The 21,470-nt window shown below is 48.4% G+C and overlaps 2 protein-coding genes across 2 annotated transcripts in view; one reads left to right on the forward strand and one right to left on the reverse strand.

Moving 5' to 3' along the window:
- The window catches only part of LOC123747093 (cytochrome P450 6j1), a 68,865-nt gene extending 53,969 nt beyond the window's left edge, over positions 1-14,896 (forward strand). The window contains exons 13-14 of the mRNA XM_045729125.2: positions 9,439-9,597; positions 14,828-14,896. The gene's annotated coding sequence lies outside the window, so the exon portion shown is untranslated. The remainder of the gene's footprint in view (positions 1-9,438; positions 9,598-14,827) is intronic.
- The window catches only part of LOC123747094 (uncharacterized), a 57,435-nt gene that overhangs the window by 30,462 nt on the left and 5,503 nt on the right, over positions 1-21,470 (reverse strand). Inside the window, exons 3-6 of the mRNA XM_069317307.1 lie at positions 16,995-17,149; positions 15,443-15,845; positions 15,043-15,124; positions 14,392-14,549 (exon numbers count right to left, since the gene is read on the reverse strand). Of these exons, the coding sequence (XP_069173408.1) occupies positions 14,392-14,549; positions 15,043-15,124; positions 15,443-15,845; positions 16,995-17,149 (798 nt within the window). The remainder of the gene's footprint in view (positions 1-14,391; positions 14,550-15,042; positions 15,125-15,442; positions 15,846-16,994; positions 17,150-21,470) is intronic.

Here is a 21,470-nt window from a genome sequence, read left to right on the forward strand (position 1 = left end):
AGTTGTTGAACACATGGGGTAAAATCTTACTGAAGCGACCATACGAGTCATAAATACTCACACTCCGCCCAAGTAAAACAGAAACAAGAAACAAGTAACATTTAGTGGGCCAGCCAGAGACTTGGTGCCCGCGCAGGAATATCCCTGCAAAAATAAAAAGTCATTCACAGCACCATCGTCACTTACAGCACCATCATCTCCCCCCAGCACTATCATCCCCATTAGCACCATCATAATCCCCAGTAGCAGCCCCCTACACCATCACCATCCCCTGCACCATCATCACAGGCAGAATGGTTATTATTGTCCAGGTGAGTGTAGCCACAGTGTGTGTGCACTGCAGGTCTGGTCGCTTAGCGTTATGTTATGGTTGAGGAGAGAGCTTCCGGAGCCAGCACTGGGACCGTTATTGGGTGCTCTGCTGTAGTGAGTGTTCACCTAGTTGAGCTGGCAGGGTCCAGCATCTGCTCTTAAGCCCCGCCTTTCCATCATCATTAGTTCAATGCACTGACTCATCTCCCTCGTTTTTCTTACCATATTTACATTTTAAAACATATGGTGTTACATAGCCTCCCCGTCTTGGTGCCTTCTTTTGATATTTACTAGCCTACATTTAAAACTGTGTATTCGAATTGGCTTCGCCAACTTTCACATGTAGACCGTTCCACATATTTACAACTCATAGACTGAACGTGTTCTTTCTGACATCCCTGTGGCTCATCTTTTTTTTCAGTTTCCATTTATGTCCTCTCGTTATACTGTTCATTAATGTGAACATTGCTTCTATATCTACTTTGGTAATCCCCTTAGTATCGTGTACGTCATTATCACTGTTTGTCCTACTCCTTAGTATCTTTCCTCCAGTGTACTAAGGTCCAGTTTCCTCAGTCTTTCTTCATATCATTGGTCCCTTTCGCTCAGGAACCAACCTTGTTGCATATTTTCGGACCTTTTCTAGTTTTGTTTTGTGTTAGTTTAGGTAGGGGTTCCATGCCGGGGCAGCATACTAAATGATAGGTCCCCTAAAGGTTGTGTGCAACGCTGGAAAGAGATTCCAGATTCGTGATGGACAACGGGACGTTTGTCAGTATGGCAGATGGTGGCCTCGTTATCCTGCTGATGTGTGCCTCTGGTGTTAGGTCTCCAGTTCTCTCTACTCTTAAGTCATTCTCTTACCTTCAGAAGTTGTTAGTTGCCTTCATCCTGTTGTGTATATGAGGTCTTCTTGCTCCTACTCCTATACTCATAACCTTGCATTGGTCAGGGTTCAAGTCTAATATCTAGACTATGTTTGGAGATTGTCTGGTACATCTTGTATTGTAATGCCAACTTCCTCAGTTATGATCCGCCTCATTAGCTTAGCATCATCAGCAAACATGGACAAGAATGAGCGTACTTCCCGTGTTAGATCATTGATGTATATTAGGAACACGATGAGGCCCGAGTACCGACCCTTGAGGCACTCCACTCGTTACCCCTCGTCATTCTGACAGCTCTCATCTTACTGTGACTCTGTGCCTTCGTGAAAGTACTCCCTCACCCACTAGAATACTCGTCCTCATCCTCATCTCTTATTGCTTCTTATTTACAATTATTACTTAACCTATCAACGGTATAGGTTAAGTAATAATTGTAATTAAGAAGCAATAAGATGCTTATCTTAACATACTAAGAAGGTTAGGTGAGGTCGGTGTTTTCTATGAAGCTTTTCAAGGTAAACTAAAATATTTACAATCAATTAGTATGTCACATATGCACTTATTAAATAAGCCAATATTGACTATAAGCAAGTGAGAGAACGGGACGAGTTTACAGAAGAGTCGCTTGTGAGGAACAGGGTCCCAAGCTCTCCGGAAAAATACAGAAATATCCCATTAGATTGTTGTAATCTTGTCGTAGAAGGTGTTGCTGAATCTATGGTGGCGCTTGTAAACAAAATGTATATATTTTAAATGCTTGGGGCGCCATCTTCAGGTTGTCCTCTTTAATATCACACAGGAAATACTTGTTGGTGATACTGGTCTGTAGGTCAGGGGCTCCTGCCTTGATTCATCCTTTCTTCTATATAGCTTCCACTTTTGTCACTTTACAAATGTTAGCAAGTTCCCCCATTTGTATAAAAGGAGAGAGCCACACGGACTCAGGGTCATATACACGGCCCCAGGGGTCATATACACGGCCCCAGGGGCCATATACACGGCCCCAGGGGCCATATACACAGGCCCCAGGGGCCATATACACAGGCCCCAGGGGCCATATACACGGCCCCAGGGGCCATATACACGGCCCCAGGGGCCATATACATAGGCCCCAGGGGCCATATACACGGCCCCAGGGGCCATATACACGGCCCCAGGGGCCATATACACAGGCCCCAGGGGCCATATACACGGCCCCAGGGCCATATACACAGGCCCCAGGGGCCATATACACGGCCCCAGGGGCCATATACACGGCCCCAGGGGCCATATACACGGCCCCAGGGGCCATATACACGGCCCCAGGGGCCATATACACAGGCCCCAGGGGCCATATACACGGCCCCAGGGGCCATATACACAGGCCCCAGGGGCCATATACACGGCCCCAGGGGCCATATACACAGGCCCCAGGGGCCATATACACGGCCCCAGGGGCCATATACACAGGCCCCAGGGGCCATATACACGGCCCCAGGGGCCATATACACGGCCCCAGGGGCCATATACACGGCCCCAGGGGCCATATACACGGCCCCAGGGCCATATACACAGGCCCCAGGGGCCATATACACGGCCCCAGGGGCCATATACACGGCCCCAGGGTCATATACACGGCCCCAGGGGTCATATACACGGCCCCAGGGGCCATATACACGGCCCCAGGGGCCATATACACGGCCCCAGGGTCATATACACGGCCCCAGGGGCCATATACACGGCCCCAGGGGCCATATACACGGCCCCAGGGGCCATATACACGGCCTTAGGGGCTATATACACGGCCCCAGGGCCATATACACGGCCCCAGGGCCATATACATGGCCCCAGGGCCCATATACTCTGCCAGTCAAGCCAGAACCCAGTGACCGTCAACCGCTGGCTGCGACACCACTGTTCTCTCCCCCCACGCCGCCCTGCGGGGATGTTCTGCACCGCTGGCAACAATGGTGCAAGGAGTGCAATATATATCATGTAAAGGAACACACACAAAAATAAGTGTACATGCAGAGAACGCGGGTAATTGCACCAAGGAATGAGAATGTTTGTGTTAAGCAACTTTACAAGGCCGAGCTGGCAACACTGCTGAGGAAGTAGATCATGCGAGTATTACCTTAATGTACACACTTCCTCTCCCCCCCCCCCTCCCTTCCTTCCCTCGTCTTCCATTACCTCTAAAACCTTTCCCTTTCCATACCTCGCCCGATGACTATATATTTCTTCATATATATATATATATATATATATATATATATATATATATATATATATATATATATATATATATATATATATATATATATATATATATATGTTGTGTTTTTCAAAAGATCCATAACCTTTAAGCATCTTTTTGCATTATTATTTTTGTATCAACCCATGTATATCTTGTAACCATATATATATATATATATATATATATATATATATATATATATATATATATATATATATATATATATATATATATATATATATATATATATTTCTATCATTGAAAACTACAGAAAGTTTTAGATTTATGATTCTGGGACGAATCTTCTCGATATTCCTTATGTTTTTTCTTCACTGAAGCAGGAAGATTAGAAATTCATTCTCCAAAGTTCATTTTTACTTTTTATTTGGGTCTGACGTCTAGTGATGCGTTTCGTAAGGTCTCGCCTCACATTCTCAAAGACAAATTCTACTGTTGTTGCTATTTTAGATTTAACTACTCAGAACGAAATGTTCATGTAGCATGGGCTATGGTGAGCCCGTAATTGAGTTCGGTTATTCGCGATAACCTTGTTACTGTCATATTTGGATCAAAGTCTTAAATGGAGGTGGGGTTTCCTCCTTTTTCCCTGTTTCTGTTTCTGCACTTCTGTTTTAGTGCACTGGTTTTAGTCTTGTTTTAATAACATTATCTTGGTGGCGGATGTAGATGCAGAATGCTCACTAGTAAGTCTCATTCCTCAACGACTTTTCTAATCATTGTAGTCGCTGTGGAATGTGCATCTAATGCAGCTGCTGTAAAAAAAAATTCTACTGTGTTAGCACCTGGTTATATCCTCTAATGGTCAGGTGGTAAATGTCATGGATGAATGACAATATATGTGGTATTAATGGAGTATTAAATTAATGGGGCATTAAATTAATGGGGTATTACGTTAAGAATGTGGCATGTTGGCAGTTTATGTTTTTCTGGTTGCTTCAGTTCCTGTTGCAGGGTCATGCGGTCCAGCTTCTGCATTGACCCGGGGTCTTGAAGTGGGTAGAGTGTAACTGTGTACTCGCTGGTTATTGATTGCTGGTCTAGATGTCTTGATATGCAGCGCTTCACTGATGTCTAATCTTCTATTGCCATTGTATCTATCAATTATTTCGGTGCTGCTCATCAAAATATCCGTGGTGATCGTCTCGTGTGTGGCGATTATATGTTCCTTGATACCAAAAGATGAAACTAACGATACATTATAATAGTAGGAAAACCGCCAACCTGCTAGTGAAGAATTCTCCCGACATCAAGAAAAACGTCTTGAAAGAGACCAACGTTGTTTACGCCTTCACGTGCCCACTTGGGGATTGTCTGCCCCAACGAACTCAATATATAGGCAAGACAGCAACGTCTCTCTCTCTAGGCGTTTGACAAAGAACAAACAGGGCTCCATCAAGGAACATATAATCGTCATATGTTTACGGGGGGGGGGGGGGGGTACCATAATAGATGCGGGATCGAAAGATTGTTTCAAGCTCAGGTTAGACTTAGACTATGCTTCATACGTCAGACTTTGATTAGCGGCATGTAACAGCCTAGTTGATCACGCCACCGGATCCTCAAAACTGCCCCGAGATAGGCAAACTTGAGCCTAATGCACTAAGATTTAATCTCGACGGACATCTGGCTATATTATTGGACTCAACACAGCATTACGACCGTGGAGAGCAATTCCAAATAAGAGGAGAGAGGTTCACCACCGATCTAAGAGAGCAGGTCTTAACCTGTACTGACCTGACCCCATGACGTCGTGGTCACGTCACATGCTCACTATATACAAAACAAAAAGTTGTACAGTGCCATGCCGTTAGTCTAGACTTGGTCACGTTGATTTAGACTAGGGTAGGTTTGGTTGCTTCAAGTAAGGTGTGTTTGTAGAGCAGCAGTGACGTATAGAGGTACATAATATTCTCAGGTCTTAGCCCCCACTGCTGCAGTTTGCAAGCTGCAGAGCGCCATACCCCACATTGCAAGCTGCAGAGCGCCATACCCCACAATGCAAGCTGCAGAGCGCCATACCCCACATTGCAAGCTGCAGAGCGCCGTACCCCACATTGCAAGCTGCAGAGCGCCATACCCCACATTGCAAGCTGCAGAACGCCATACCCCACATTGCAAGCTGCAGAGCGCCATACCCCACATTGCAAGCTGCAGAGCGCCATACCCCACATTGCAAGCTGCAGAGCGCCATACCCCACATTGCAAGCTGCAGAGCGCCATACCCCACATTGCAAGCTGCAGAGCACCATACCCCACATTGCAAGCTGCAGAGCGCCGTACCCCACATTGCAAGCTGCAGAGCGCCATACCCCACATTGCAAGCTGCAGAGCGCCATACCCCACATTGCAAGCTGCAGAGCGCCATACCCCACATTGCAAGCTGCAGAGCGCCGTACCCGACATTGCAAGCTGCAGAGCGCCGTACCCCACATTGCAAGCTGCAGAGCGCCATACCCCACATTGCAAGCTGCAGAGCGCCGTACCCCACATTGCAAGCTGCAGAGCGCCGTACCCCACATTGCAAGCTGCAGAGCGCCGTACCCCACATTGCAAGCTGCAGAGCGTCGTACCCTACATTGCAAGCTGCAGAGCGCCGTACCCCACATTGCAAGCTGCAGAGCGCCGTACCCCACATTGCAAGCTGCAGAGCGCCGTACCCCACATTGCAAGCTGCAGAGCGCCATACCCCACATTGCAAGCTGCAGAGCGCCGTACCCCACATTGCAAGCTGCAGAGCGCCGTACCCCACATTGCAAGCTGCAGAGCGCCATACCCCACATTGCAAGCTGCAGAGCGCCATACCCCACATTGCAAGCTGCAGAGCGCCGTACCCCACATTGCAAGCTGCAGAGCGCCATACCCCACATTGCAAGCTGCAGAGCGCCGTACCCCACATTGCAAGCTGCAGAGCGCCGTACCCCACATTGCAAGCTGCAGAGCGCCGTACCCCACATTGCAAGCTGCAGAGCGCCGTACCCCACATTGCAAGCTGCAGAGCGCCGTACCCCACATTGCAAGCTGCAGAGCGCCGTACCCCACATTGCAAGCTGCAGAGCGCCGTACCCCATATTGCAAGCTGCAGAGCGCCGTACCCGACATTGCCAGCTGCAGAGCGCCGTACCCGACATTGCAAGCTGCAGAGCGCCGTACCCCACATTGCAAGCTGCAGAGCGCCGTACCCCACATTGCAAGCTGCAGAGCGCCGTACCCCATATTGCAAGCTGCAGAGCGCCGTACCCCACATTGCAAGCTGCAGAGCGCCGTACCCCACATTGCAAGCTGCAGAGCGCCGTACCCCACATTGCAATCTGCAGAGTGCCGTACCCCATATTGCAAGCTGCAGAGCGCCGTACCCCACATTGCAAACTGCAGAGCGCCGTACCCCACATTGCAAGTTGCAGAGCGCCGTACCCCACATTGCAAGCTGCAGAGCGCCGTACCCCACATTGCAAGCTGCAGAGCGCCGTACCCCACATTGCAAGCTGCAGAGCGCCGTACCCGACATTGCAAGCTGCAGAGCGCCGTACCCCACATTGCAAGCTGCAGAGCGCCGTACCCCACATTGCAAGCTGCAGAGCGCCGTACCCCACATTGCAAGCTGCAGAGCGCCGTACCCCACATTGCAAGCTGCAGAGCGCCGTACCCCACATTGCAAGCTGCAGAGCCCCGTACCCGACATTGCAAGCTGCAGAGCGCCGTACCCGACATTGCAAGCTGCAGAGCGCCGTACCCCACATTGCAAGCTGCAGAGCGCCGTACCCCACATTGCAAGCTGCAGAGCGCCGTACTCCACATTGCAAGCTGCAGAGCGCCGTACCCCACACTGTACGTAGGTGACGGCCTTATTATGATCAACATAATTAAGGGAGACCAGGCGCCAGGTGAAGGTAATACTAGGCCATGATGGGCCACAACCAGGCCAAGTCTATCGTCCAGTACTGGCTGTCAGTCAACTTTTTCCCCCCCTAAGCCATGGCAAGTCTTGTATTAGTGAGATCTTTTCTTTTTCCCGCCATATGTACACCGCTGCCACCTGGCGACTGATGGACCTACTAAAATTACCTACATGATCGATTTATAATTTATATTTATAGATTTTTTTTTTATTTTGCGTGTGTGTGTGTGTTTTGCAAGAATTTATTTTATTCGATACTACTTTAATGGGACAAATTTGGTGGAGCTGTGAAGTCTGTGGATAACATTGATACAGGTGTGTAAGAGAGGCTCAGCGGGCCATAGACGGTTACAGCAGCATACTGTAATGACATACTCTGTACCCGTCCTCCAACCATTACAGTACCGATGGTACCTGTGTATGGAATGTTGCCCGAGCTCCGGGTTTCTTACTTCGAGACTTCTCAAAAGTAAAACAAAAACTGAAAAGATTAGCCATAGACCTAACTTAACATATCCTATGCCTAAATAAGCAGTTCTGTGCCTATTATATGTAATGTTAGGCCTAATTTGGTACATATATGTACCCTACTTGACCCAGCAACGTTATGCATTGCTTCTTTCATCTCTCCTTGTACGTGCTAACACATTTATTTGTATTTACAATATTCACGAAGTCTGAAATGAATTAGAAAATGTGATTTATGCAGTTTTTATTACTCCAGCCGTTTACCCGCGCATTTGCAGGATTTACCCGAAACCAAGAACTAAAATCATTCGGGTTACAGTGATGACGATAGTGGGTAGGGAAGATGGTGATGGAAGTGAAGATGTAAGGTGACGGGAGGGGATACAGGGGGAAGATGAGGGGAGTGACGACAGGAAGGGGGGGGGGGGGGTAAGAAAAGGAAGGAGAGCGGGAAAAGGGAGGGACGGGGTCATGGGAAGGGAAGACACCTACCCATCACCGTCAACACCCACTCCTTCTACCCATCCCCGTCAGCACCCATCCTACTCATCCCCGTCAACACCCACTCCTACCCATCCCCGTCAACACCCACTCCTACCTATCCACATCAACACCCACTCCTACCCATCCCCGTCAACACCCACTCCTTCTACCCATCCACATCAACACATCCCCCTAAGAACGAAGCAAATAATAAGAAAGCAAAGACTTCTAGAGTGTCAGAGTAGTAGAGGAGTGTGGCAGCCGCACGTCAAGAAACCAGCGCAAGGTTGACCCACTACAAGCGGGGAGGAGAACACCAACACATTAAACTATGTTGGTCTTCAGAACAGAGAAAGGAGAACGTAGGAGAAATTTTGCGTAAGTTGACGAAAGCAAACTATGCAACATTGACGTATAAGAAGAAAATATACAATGGGACAGACTGAGGGATTTTATAAATCTCCCGGATTTGACCGAGATATTTCCGAGCCACAAAAGAGATCAGATCCAGTTTTATCCATGAAGCATAACTCGTCCAGCTGTCCCCATCCAGCTCGACTAACATCCGGACAGGTAAAATAGATCAGGAACGCCCCACCACGCCCTGGTAATACGCTAAATAGCCTCCGGAACGCGACCAAGGCCGCAGTGACCGCCGCCGCCTGCTGGTGCTGAAGCAGGAAGGTACCTCCACGAGCTGGTGCACCCTGGCCGTACCTCACTCGTGTACCCTGGCCGTACCACTCGTGCACCCTGGCCGTATAACACAGTTACCACATATAATACGTCGATCAAGCTTTCAATTTATATCCGTATCCAAAATGGCAAATTATTGCTGTCAACAATGCCGGCTCACACCCTTCCGCCCCCAGCAGTGTGTCCACTCGCAGGATGAGTGCAGATCTGTTACTATGGCGTGCTGATATCCCTGCCCCGTGTCCTGATATCCCAGCTCCGTGTCCTGATATCCCTGCTCCGTGTCCTGATATCCCAGCTCCGTGTCTTGATATCCCAGTTCCGTGTCCTGATATCCCAGCTCCGTGTCTTGATATCCCAGCTCCGTGTCCTGATATCCCAGCTGCCACAAGTCTTTTATGAGAGAGGGTCAAGAGGAACAATTTGTCCCCCTCTCTCAGGTCAGCAGCCAGGCTGTCCCAGTGACGGGAGAGTGACCAAGAGACATGTCCACCCTCCTCCACCCCTGTAGGCCACCAGGCGAAAGCCATAATCAGACCAACAATCTTGACCGCCACCTTGAAATGCTGCAGAACAAATCTTTCTCCACAAATGCCAAGGTAAGAACGAGGGAGTTATTAATACCAATTCAAGGTTTCAGTACCGACCTGTGCCCACAAGCTTTCAGAATTATACATTGGTATTAAGAACAATATTTATATAGACGATAATGACGGGGATTATAATTTATATTCTTATAAGTCACTTACCTTCTAATGTAAGACAGCATCTCGTTAAGTGATCAGATCATTGTTATCTCCCAAGTGGGCATCAATCGCTTTGGTGTAGCATTCTTTTCATCTATGGAATAGCTGTGCCTATATATGCGATATTCAGCCATCACAAGCCTACGTTTTGACCCTTAAGGAAAATTAATTTGCCCAAGAAATCCATTTTTTCACTAACAATGATTATTTTTCCCTAAATTTTTAATATACTCCCCCCCCCCCTTCAACCCCCCCCTCTCAAGCTCACTTCCCTTCCTCTATTACTTTCTACCGGACGACATACTTCCCCCCAAGTGTATTATTTTTCCATCAAACGACTATAATTCCCAGACGGGAAAAATGATCTTCACACAATAGTATTTTTGCCCACAATTGCACTTTCCCTTAAGCCTTAGTGTGTTATTTTGAACATTGTTCTCTTCTACAGTGTTCACCTCCAACACTGTTCCCTCCAACACTGTTCCCTCCAACACTGTTCCCTCCAACACTGTTCCCTCCAACACTGTTCCTTCCAACACTGCTCCCTCCAACACTGTTCCCTCCAACACTGCTCCCTCCAACACTGTTCCCTCCAACACTGTTCCCTCCAACACTGCTCCCTCCAACACTGTTCCCTCCAACACTGTTCCCTCCAACACTGCTCCCTCCAACACTGTTCCCTCCAACACTATTCCCTCCAACACTGTTCCCTCCAACACTGTACCACCCACAAGATGGGTATGGGGTGCATAATAAATGAACTAAACTAACTCCCTCCAACACTGTTCCCTCCAACACTGCTTCCTCCAACATTGTTCCCGCCAACACTGCTGCTTGTTGATCATTCATCTTTTTCTCACGCATTTCCTGTATTCCTTGCATCAGTATATATATATATATATATATATATATATATATATATATATATATATATATATATATATATATATATATATATATATATATATATCTGTAATTATTCTTGTAGGTGTTGTTATGGCTAATACTCGTATAGTTACCATGATAACTCAAGATACCATGATAACTCAAGATAGCATGATAACTTTCTTAAGACGGAGTCAACAACCACGCTATTGTTACTAGCGTTTGTGTGGGAAAGTTTGGGCGAGTTTCGTTCACTTTGGCTGAGCAAGACGCCCCAGAAGCTCTCTCCAGCACACGTGTGAGCGAGGCGGGCTCTTACACCCACTTGGCACTCACTCACGGCAACGTTGACTTAACACCACACACAATATATATATTTGTATGAAAACACTTTCACTGTTTGTAGAAAACATAGGTGTTTGTTCAGCTTTGTTTACTGTCTGACGATAATATTACTAATGTCTATCCACTTATATATATATATATACAGGTATATATATATATATATATATATATATATATATATATATATATATATATATATTTATGCTCTTGTTTTCAAGGACTATTTTATATATTGTTCACAGAATGTTTTCTCTGTGCTATGTTATTATTTTGTATGTTGATTATATAGTGCAGAGATTAGGGCTTGCATGGGCTGTCTGTAGTACATCTTGTGAGGTAGTACTAGGGGAGTACTCGACGGGGGGGGGTTAGGGGGGGGGCACTACACACACACACACCTCCACACTCTGAGGCGCCGACACCTCGACTGCCTGTATGTTGCCTTCAGACTCCAGTCACCACCACCACCCCTCACAACCCGCCACCACCACTGGCACCATCACTGGCACCCACCACTGGCACCACCACTGGCACCACCACTGGCACCCACCACTGGCACCACCACTGGCATCACCACAGGCACCCACCGCTGGCACTCACCACTGGCATCACCACTGGCACCCACCACTGGCACCACCACTGGCATCACCACTGGCACCCACCGCTGGCACCCACCACTGGCACCCACCACTGGCACCACCACTGGCACCACCACTGGCACTCACCACTGGCACCACCACTGGCACCCACCACTGGCACCACCACTGGCATCACCACTGGCACCCACCGCTGGCACCCACCACTGGCACCCACCACTGGCACCACCACTGGCATCACCACTGGCACCCACCACTGGCACCACCACTGGCACCCACCACTGGCACCCACCACTGGCACTCACCACTGGCACCCACCACTGGCACCACCACTGGCATCACCACTGGCACCCACCGCTGGCACTCACCACTGGCACCCACCACTGGCACCCACCACTGGCACCCACCACTGGCACCCACCACTGGCATCACCACTGGCACCCACCACTGGCACCCACCACTGGCACCCACCACTGGCACTCATCACTGGCACCCACCACTGACACCCACCACTGGCACCCACCACTGGCACCCACCACTGGCACCCACCACTGGCACCACCACCAAGGTGGTAACACCTAAAGATATCAAGGAAAGGTATCTTTTTATACAATAATTTAACAATATTACTTTGCAAAGAGATTATCACTTATTTTTCCAGAAAATAATTACATTATTTCTCGGAAGCAAAATAAATTGATCTCTTCCGACTTGGATATTTATCATAGAGGAGTATACAGTAGTTATTTATATATATATATATATATATATATATATATATATATATATATATATATATATATATATATATATATATATATATATATATATATAAAGTCCATTCCATAAACCCGCCAAACCCCTTGTTTATCAATGAAAAGCGGTTTACACACGACTCACAACTGATGACGTCCGAACACTTCCGGAACAAGTGCTTCACTCACGTCCTCTGTTCGAACCACAATTCTATAAATGCTTCACCCGCTTACTACAAATACAAATAATCGCCAACAGAACCTAAACACCTAACTATACATAGAATTTTTATGACAGTGTCAGACCATGAAGGAAGAATTGAAACAGGAATTTCCTTAAGTACTTTCGTATTTAATAATACAGTTTCAGAAGGATGAAGATGTATTATTAAATACGAAAGTAGTTAAGGAAATTCCTGTTTCAATTCTTCCTTCGTGGTCTGACACTGTCACATTTTTCATCTCGAGTTAATGTTAGTGATTTACACACACATAAATTTGTTATGTATAATAATATTAATATATATATGAGAACAAACCAATTTTTAATACACAGAATGTTAAAATTGATGTTGTTGTTGTTGATTTAGGGGCGACGACGATTGTGGGATGGGATGCCCCCCGACGGACCCGTTAAGGGTGAATCCCGAAGCCCGGAGAGGTGGAACGCCAAGCTTAATCGCAAAACAAGTGACGCCAATCACAGGAAACTAATATGCCATGTGGCAAAAAAACGCAGACAGGCAGATGATTGTGGAGTCCCAGGAGTCCCTCAGGGTGACAAGCACCGGCCCCGCCCCACACAGAGAACACTGGGTTTAAAATTGATGAATGTGTCTGGAGAGGACGGCCGCTGCTTTAACCAGCCTAGTGTGAGGACGGGTTGTACAAGTACAAATAATCGCCAACAGAACTTAAAACACCTAACCTAACCAATGCCTAAATATGCACACTATGCTAATATAAAACAATATTGCTTTATATTTGAGGAAATAACTATTTTGAATGAACGGCATGTTAAAATTGATGAATGCATCTTTGAAATCGACCGCGGGATGGAATGGACTTGGTCTAAAGACGGGTTGAGTTGTGAGTCTTGTGTAAAGTGTTTCTCATTCATACGAAGGGGTTCTGGCGGCCGGATTAACCAGCATTTGGCGCTGCTTAATGAAGACAATGTTGACGGAGCAGAACCTCTAGTCTAGACAACAGCTGATGGCCTGCCAAGTTTAGTCCTGTGATATTAATGTCTTAGTTTAGGCAACCAGTTATTTTATTATATGTAAACTTTGAGAATAGATGTTGGTATGAATATAGTAAGAGACTAAGAAATAATGTTTATGCCTTGTAAGTGGACAGAGAGGTTGTTAGAAATACAATTTGACAACACTGTGACGAGAGCCGGGAGACTCCAGACTCAAAGTTCTTTAAACATTAGTTGGTATTTAGATTTTGTGGAGGGTGGGTGTGCCGGCGAGTTGTCTGCTAATTCCTGCTAAGTAACCCCTCCCCCTTCCACTCTTGTAGTAGTAGTAGTAGTGTTACCATGTAAATAGTCATTAATCATATGGTGAAACTTTTTTAAATATTATATTCCTATGTTGACCAGACCTCATACTAGAAGGTGAAGGGACGACGACGTTTCGGTCCGTCCTGGACTATTCTCAAGTCGATCATTCACAATCGACTTGAGAATAGACCAGGACGGACCGAAACATCGTCGTCCCTTCACCTTCTAGTGTGTGGTCTGGTCAACATACTTCAGCCACGTTATTGTGACTCATCGCCTGCATTATATTCCTTGTGGTAACCTATTTAAAGCGGATACTAGTTGCTTCAGTAATAATTGTTATTGTGTGGGTGAAGATAGTGTTGTTCCCAACACTATCCTGACCACCAAACGACCTGGCCACCACCACACGACCTGGCCACCACCACACGACCAGACCACCACCACACCACCTGACCACCACCACACCACCTGACCACCACCACACGACCAGATCACCACCACACCACCTGACCACCACCACACGACCAGATCACCACCACACCACCTGACCTACCTGAGAGCAGCGAGGTCCACGGAAGGGCGTGACGCAGGTGACCTTGAGGGAGTAATTGAGGGTGGTGTAGGCGTTGGCGTGGGCGTAGTGCGCCCACACCCGCTCCCCCTCAACCCGATGGTGACCCACGTGTCGCACGATCAGCTGACCCACGCGCTCTGTAAATATATTGTCACCCCTTGGTTACGTACCGTCCATGGTGGTACACTAGTTACGTACCGTCCATGGTGGTACACTAGTTACGTACCGTTCATGGTGGTACACTAGTTACCGTTCATGGTGGTAAACTGCTTACGTCCCGTTGATGATGGTACAGTGGTTACGTACAGTTTTGGGTACGTAGGCCACGTGTGTGTGAACGCCTGACGTATCTTGAAAACATTGTACAACAACATTTCCTATGTTATTATTATTATTATTATTTTCTATTCCACAGCAAGAAGCTAACAGCTAGGGCTCAGGAGGTGAGGTTGAGGAGCTTGGGGTTTCTACCTCAGACACACAGGTAAGCACTCAGACACTCAATTGTCTCTTAAGGGAACCTAAGGCGCATCTGGGAACATCCCGTGCGTAGGTTCGAACCCTCATTACGGCTCTTGTGGATTTGTTCGTTTGATATATCACGCTATTGTGATTTGTGTGTGTACTCACCTGTCCTTTTGGGAGGCTGTCGAATCTTGAAGAGGCGACCTGTGACGTCATGCCATGCTTCTATTATCAACTTGAAGGTTACCTGAAAAACATGGATTATAAATTCCTGTTATTGTATTATCATTGTTATTTTTGTCAATACTATTATGATTATTATTATTACACAAAAAATAAGAGAAGTTTGGGTAATGATGTCAGTGTTGGGAGAGTGTGTGTGAGCAGATATGGTGAAGGATGGTACCCACCGGCCAGGGTATGGTGAAGGATGGTACCCACCGGCCAGGGTATGGTGAAGGATGGTACCCACCGGCCAGGGTATGGTGAAGGATGGTACCCACCGGCCAGGGTATGGTGAAGGATGGTACCCACCGGCCAGGATATGGTGAAGGATGGTACCCACCGGCCAAGGTATGGTGAAGGGCAGGGTGATGTCGAGTGCTCCGTCAGTGGGGGCATGAAGGCTGTTGTTAGTGACGACGGCAGTCACCAGGAGCCCCAGAGTGCAGGGCACCTGTGGCAGAGGTGCTGTCCTCCTGCTGCTGCTGCCCCAACCTTCTCTCTCTCCTGCTGGCGTCGGGGAAGTGGTGCCATTCTCGCCTGCTGACCTGCGGCCACCCAGCCTGCTTCTCCCCCGCCGGCCAAGCCCGGTGACCGTGAGGGCCTGGGTCACCAGGTAGGTGGGTTGGGTGTTGAGGATGGCGGCTGCCAGTAGCGACGACGACCCGCCCAGGGTGGTGTTGAGGGTGGCCGAGGGCGGTGGGGGCCGCGGGCGGTGCGGGCGGGCACTGTGGGTGGCACATACTCTGTAGGGTGACACGGAAGGTTGTTATTATCCCCTACCTCACACTACACTACACCTCCCTCACTACACCTTTCACACTACACTTAACTACAATTACCTCACTATATTTCCTTGTAATGGGCCAAGCAGCCGGCAATTATTATTCTTGCCCGGGGCAAAGAGACACCCAAGGCCACCCTTCAGTGTGCACACAGCCTGCTAGGGACGCCTGGGAGAGCTGTAAACTCTTCTTATCTCTGGAGGATCACAGCCCATCCTAGCCAGCTCCCCCTCCGCGGTGTTGCCTTGTGGTGAGGGGCTCACCAACACCTCCCTGGGACCGGTAAGGGTTGCCTCCGCCCCCTCTCCTGCATCTCTTTGGGTGTTGTATGTGCAAAAGGGCACCACCGTAGGGTCCTTGTGAGTCACCTGACCACCCGCTGGAGGGGTCTACTTTGGCTGGGTGTCCAGGCTGGGGCGAAAGGGAGAATGAGGTCTTTACACCAGTGTGGGAGAATGGACGAGGCAGTAGGACTCCCCCTGTTGAAAAGAGGGGAGACCGCTGGGGACGATGCACCCCTTCCTTCGCTGGCCCGCGCTTGGTCCATCCTCCCGCTCCCTTAACTCCATCATCGTTGCTAAATTTACTCATGTCCCCTAACCCTGATTACACTGATCTTCTTCAGTATGCTGTGTTCTTCTTTGCCTTTGTTTTTTCATTGTTCTTTGTTACTGTTCTCTCCCATTTTGACAGTGTCTATTCTTCAATAGAATATTCGTGGATTTTATACCACCTTCCATGAACTCCAACTTCTCATTACACAGTTTTCACCGCTTTGTGTTTGTCTCCAGGAGCCAATGCTCGGTGCTCGTCCTGGTGACCTTCGTGGTTATTCCTTTCCCCCATCCCCACTCTCCAGCTTTTGCTGGGGCCTACAACACACATGGAAACTAAGTACCCAATTGAGCCCAGAGACATAACTAAGAATTATTTCAGTATGAGGGTAATGAACAGTTGGAATGGTGAAGGCAGACTCCATACACAGTCAATGTAGATATGACATAGCCCAATAATCTCTGGAAACTATATATCAGTCGATTTAGGGTCGAGAAGCGGGACCCAAGAGCCGTGGCCTCATCCCCGGCAAGTACAACTAAGTGAGAACAGTACCTGAAGAAGGTGCGGCAATGCAAGCTGCAAGGCGGCGCCCTGCGGCCTCCAGGGTTGAGGCAACACTCGCCTTCAGCGCCTCTGGACAGGTCGTTAGTGAAGCTTGTCACACGCACCCGCAATACGCCCTTGCCGCCGCTTTCACACTCCCGTCCCTGCAACACAGGGTAAATAGCTCAGTACTGACCCTGCAACACGTGGTAAATGTAACAGCACTGGTCCTGCAACACAAAATAATTAATACAAAGCTCTCATTTCAACTGACCTAAACATCCCACAACCTCTCATCACACCAAGCAACTGTACCGAGAGTGGCCTCTGCAATATATCAATATCTAAACGTTTGAATGTTTGACCAAGGTTAAGGGTCAGACGTTTGGGGCCAGCCTCATCCATTATTTTCACAGTGATTGTTACTGTGTTCGTTCCCAACAATGGTGAGTCAGGGTTGTCATCAATGAATAGAGTGCCACATGACTTCTCCAAAACGTACCCCCACGGACTCAACCCGGTAAATACACTCAGAAGAGTACTGACACACACTCTCACGGGTCACCAAAGCCACCCAAGAACCGCCCGTTGGTAGCTTCATCACTCAAGAAGTGAACAAGTCGGATATCATAGAGAGAGTTAAGAAAGCCTATTAGGTAACATTAACCTTGTCAGCTCTCAAGCAGTCAAATGAGACAGAGACGACATGCCACGGGTTTAATATGTGAGTTAGAGAGCTGTTGTGGGCTGCATCCTGGGGATGCATGTTGTGTGTGTGTGTGTGAGCTTGGTCGGGAGTCAGTATAGTAAACAACAGACGGTTAGACAGACGGGGTCTAAGAGCTAACAGCTAGTAAACAGGACATAATAAGATACGGGACAAAGTTCTACCAGAAAAAGATTACCTCTGGATCAGTCCACCTGATGAAGCCGTCGGAGCTGGATCAATTCTCACCATTAATTACCGCACACCAGGAAAAACTCGCCAGAGAAAATCAGCAGTTTCTACAGGCCTCCTGGCCCCGGTACGGCCTCCTGGCCCCGGCACGGCCTCCTGGCCCCGGCACGGCCTCCTGGCCCCGGCACGGCCTCCTGGCCCCGGCACGGTCTCCTGGCCCCGGCACGGCCTTCTGGCCCCGGCACGGCCTCCTGGCTCCGGCACGGCCTCCTGGCCCCGGCACGGCCTCCTGGCCCCAGCACGGCCTCCTGGCCCCAGCACGGCCTCCTGGCCCCGGCACGGCCTCCTGGCCCCAGCACGGCCTCCTGGCCCCAGCACGGCCTCCTGGCGGGAAACTTGGGACAATTCCAACACTGATCGTGAGGAAATGTACAAAAATTTGCTCCAAAACGGCGTGATAACCTTTCGTACCCAGGTCACCTGACTGTGAGTTGCTTAGCTACGGAACCATGAGGTGCTTAAGCCTATCACCGCCGCCCTCACCACACATCTTGTATTGGAAGGGTCCCCGGTAGCATAGTCGGCTTCATTCTCCACGCACAATCCAGAATTCCGGCTTGGAATCCCGAGCGGAACAGAAATCGTTAGGTGCATTTCCTTTCACCTAATGCTTCTGTTCACCTAGCAGTGAGTAGGTACTCCAGGAGTTAGTCAGCTTGTTGTGGGGCTGCATCCTGGGCGGGGTCAGTAATTCGACCTTCAGGGGGGGGGCCTTGGTAAAAGCCAAAATGTGTATGAATACACTCTGGCTTCCTGTCCCCCGACACAATGAATTATTATTATTATTATTATTATTATTATTATTATTATTATTATTATTATAAGCCAAGTCTTCTAACTGCCCTGAACAAGGACTGTTGATTGGAGAGTTAAGTCTTCCAAACTCTTAAATACCGACTAAAAACAAGGTAATTTAAAATGTTAATGATAAAACAACTGGTTTTGGAGTTTTGAGAAGGCTCAGCTCATTGGTCAGAAGAACACCAATCACGAGTCTAGAAAGTTGCAGTTAATCTCCCAACAGAGACATTATGAACACCATCTGTGGGAAACATTTCAGTAAATTCGCATAATCAAAACCATTTTGAAGAAGATTCGCCAGATTTTTCAAGAGGCAGGAACCCCAAGACACCAGCGCCACCAGTCACAAAGCAGATCACCGCCAGGAACGCACCAATCACGGCCGAGTGTCAACAAACCCCGCCAAAGATTGAGGAAAGATGTACACGTTCGTAAGTAATTGCGTAACTGCTTCGTGAATCTGGGCGGAGCCTCGCCACCAGCCCACATTTTTAGCGGGAAGACAATGGAGAGGGGCCGCTCGTCCAGGAACTAATGGGGCCGGAAAGAGGGTACAAAGAGGGGGATAGTGTGAGAGTAGGGGGATAGTTGGAAGGATTAATCACCTCCCCTCCCCCTCACCTCCGGGGTGTTATTACCTTAGGAGTGATGAGGGGGGAGAGGGGCTTCCTCCTGAGGCTAGGGGAGTCACTAATATTTCCACATGTGCGGGAGGCGCCGGGGTTACCTGGCTTAATGTCTTCATTAGCTTACTGGGTGACCTAGGTTATTGTGGCACGTCACTTCCGACGGTGCCTGGCTTGCTGTAGTGCCTGGCTTGCTGTAGTGCTTGACTTGCTGGAGTGCCTGGCTTGTTGTAGTGCTTGGCTTGTTGTAGTGCTTGGCTTGTTGTAGTGCTTGGCTTGTTGTAGTGCTTGGCTTGTTGTAGTGCTTGGCTTGCTGTAGTGCTTGGCTTGCTGGAGTGCCTGGCTTGTTGTAGTGCTTGGCTTGCTGTAGTGCCTGGCTTGTTGTAGTGCTTGGCTTGCTGTAGTGCCTGGCTTGCTGGAGTGCTTGGCTTGTTGTAGTGCTTGGCTTGCTGGAGTGCCTGGCTTGCTGGAGTGCTTGGCTTGTTGTAGTGCTTGGCTTGCTGTAGTGCCTGGCTTGCTGGAGTGCTTGGCTTGTTGTAGTGCTTGGCTTGCTGGAGTGCCTGGCTTGCTGGAGTGCTTGGCTTGTTGTAGTGCTTGGCTTGCTGTAGTGCCTGGCTTGCTGGAGTGCTTGGCTTGCTAGAGTGCCTGGCTTGCTGGAGTGCTTGGCTTGTTGTAGTGCTTGGCTTGCTGTAGTTCCTGGCTTGCTGGAGTGCTTGGCTTGCTGTAGTGCCTGGCTTGCTAGAGTGCCTGGCTTGCTGTAGTGCCTGGCTTGCTGGAGTGCTTGGCTTGCTAGAGTGCCTGGCTTGCTGGAGTGCTTGGCTTGCTGTAGTTCCTGGCTTGCTGGAGTGCTTGGCTTGCTGTAGTGCCTGGCTTGCTAGAGTGCCTGGCTTGCTGTAGTGCCTGGCTTGCTGGAGTGCTTGGCTTGCTAGAGTGCCTGGCTTGCTGGAGTGCTTGGCTTGCTGTAGTGCCTGGCTTGCTGGAGTGCTTGGCTTGTTGTAGTGCCTGGCTTGCTGGAGTGCCTGGCTTGTTGGAGCAAGCACTGGCACTCCAGCAAATGTTTCCTTACATTTCTTTGACTCATTTGTTTCCAGCTTCCGTCTGTGTCCTCGTGTCCTGCTTTCTCTCACTTTAAATAGGCTGATCTTGTCCTCCTTGTGTACACCCGTCAGTATCTTGAGTGTTGTGATCATATCTTCCCTGTTTCTCCCCCCCCCCCCCCCAAGGTTATGTGGTCCAATTTAACCTTCCTAGCTCTAGCATTAATATAGTTGCAAACCTCTGCACTTTTTCTATTTTAGATTTATACTTTGCAATTTAAGCAACAGATCAAAAACCCTGATCATAAGTGTGCAGAATGATGGAAAGTGGAAATCTCGGGCTCACCATAGCCCGTGCTACTTGGAACTTTTGTTCCAAGCCGCGAATCTTTAATTAAACAAAACAACAACAGTGGAAATTGAAAAGATAACAGGTAGAGCGCCTTCGGCTTCTTGTCACGCCTTCATCAGTAGCTGAACTGAGGTAGACCAGCGCAGTGGAGCGATATGATGTTATGTGACCGGGGACAACCAAAGTGTATCTATACACATATGGGTTTTGTATGGAGGTCCCTTGCCCTGCCACTCATGATATTCTCTCGTGGTGTGTTAGGTGTATGTCAACTTAGCAGCCCTGTATTATGGTGGCTCTTGGTGTCTTAGGTGACGTAATATACCTGTAAACTTGTGACAAATGTTGTCAGATTAAATGAAGTATTCCCGGGTGGAATGTCGCCTCATTCCCTGCCCCGTGGTTGATTGGTTGATGAAGATTGAGCCACCCAAAAGGTGGCACGGGCATGAATAGCCCGTAAGTGGTGGCCCTTTTGAGCCATTACCAGTATCAAGAGCTGATACTGGAGATCAGTGGAGGTGGGAATGCACCCTGCGTGGCGGGAGCTGTCTCCCGTGCTGCCCCGTGGGGTCAAGATACTGTAGTATACCTTATCACTGGTTTGACTCTCCGTTTTCTACTAGGTGAATGTCCGTTTTTCTCTAGGAGTAACTAATAAATTATCGCTGGTTGGTTATTTATTTATTTATTTATTTATTCATTTATGCA

The sequence above is a fragment of the Procambarus clarkii genome, chromosome 87, assembly GCF_040958095.1.
Source record: "Procambarus clarkii isolate CNS0578487 chromosome 87, FALCON_Pclarkii_2.0, whole genome shotgun sequence".
In the NCBI taxonomy this organism is placed as follows: Eukaryota; Metazoa; Arthropoda; class Malacostraca; order Decapoda; family Cambaridae; genus Procambarus; species Procambarus clarkii.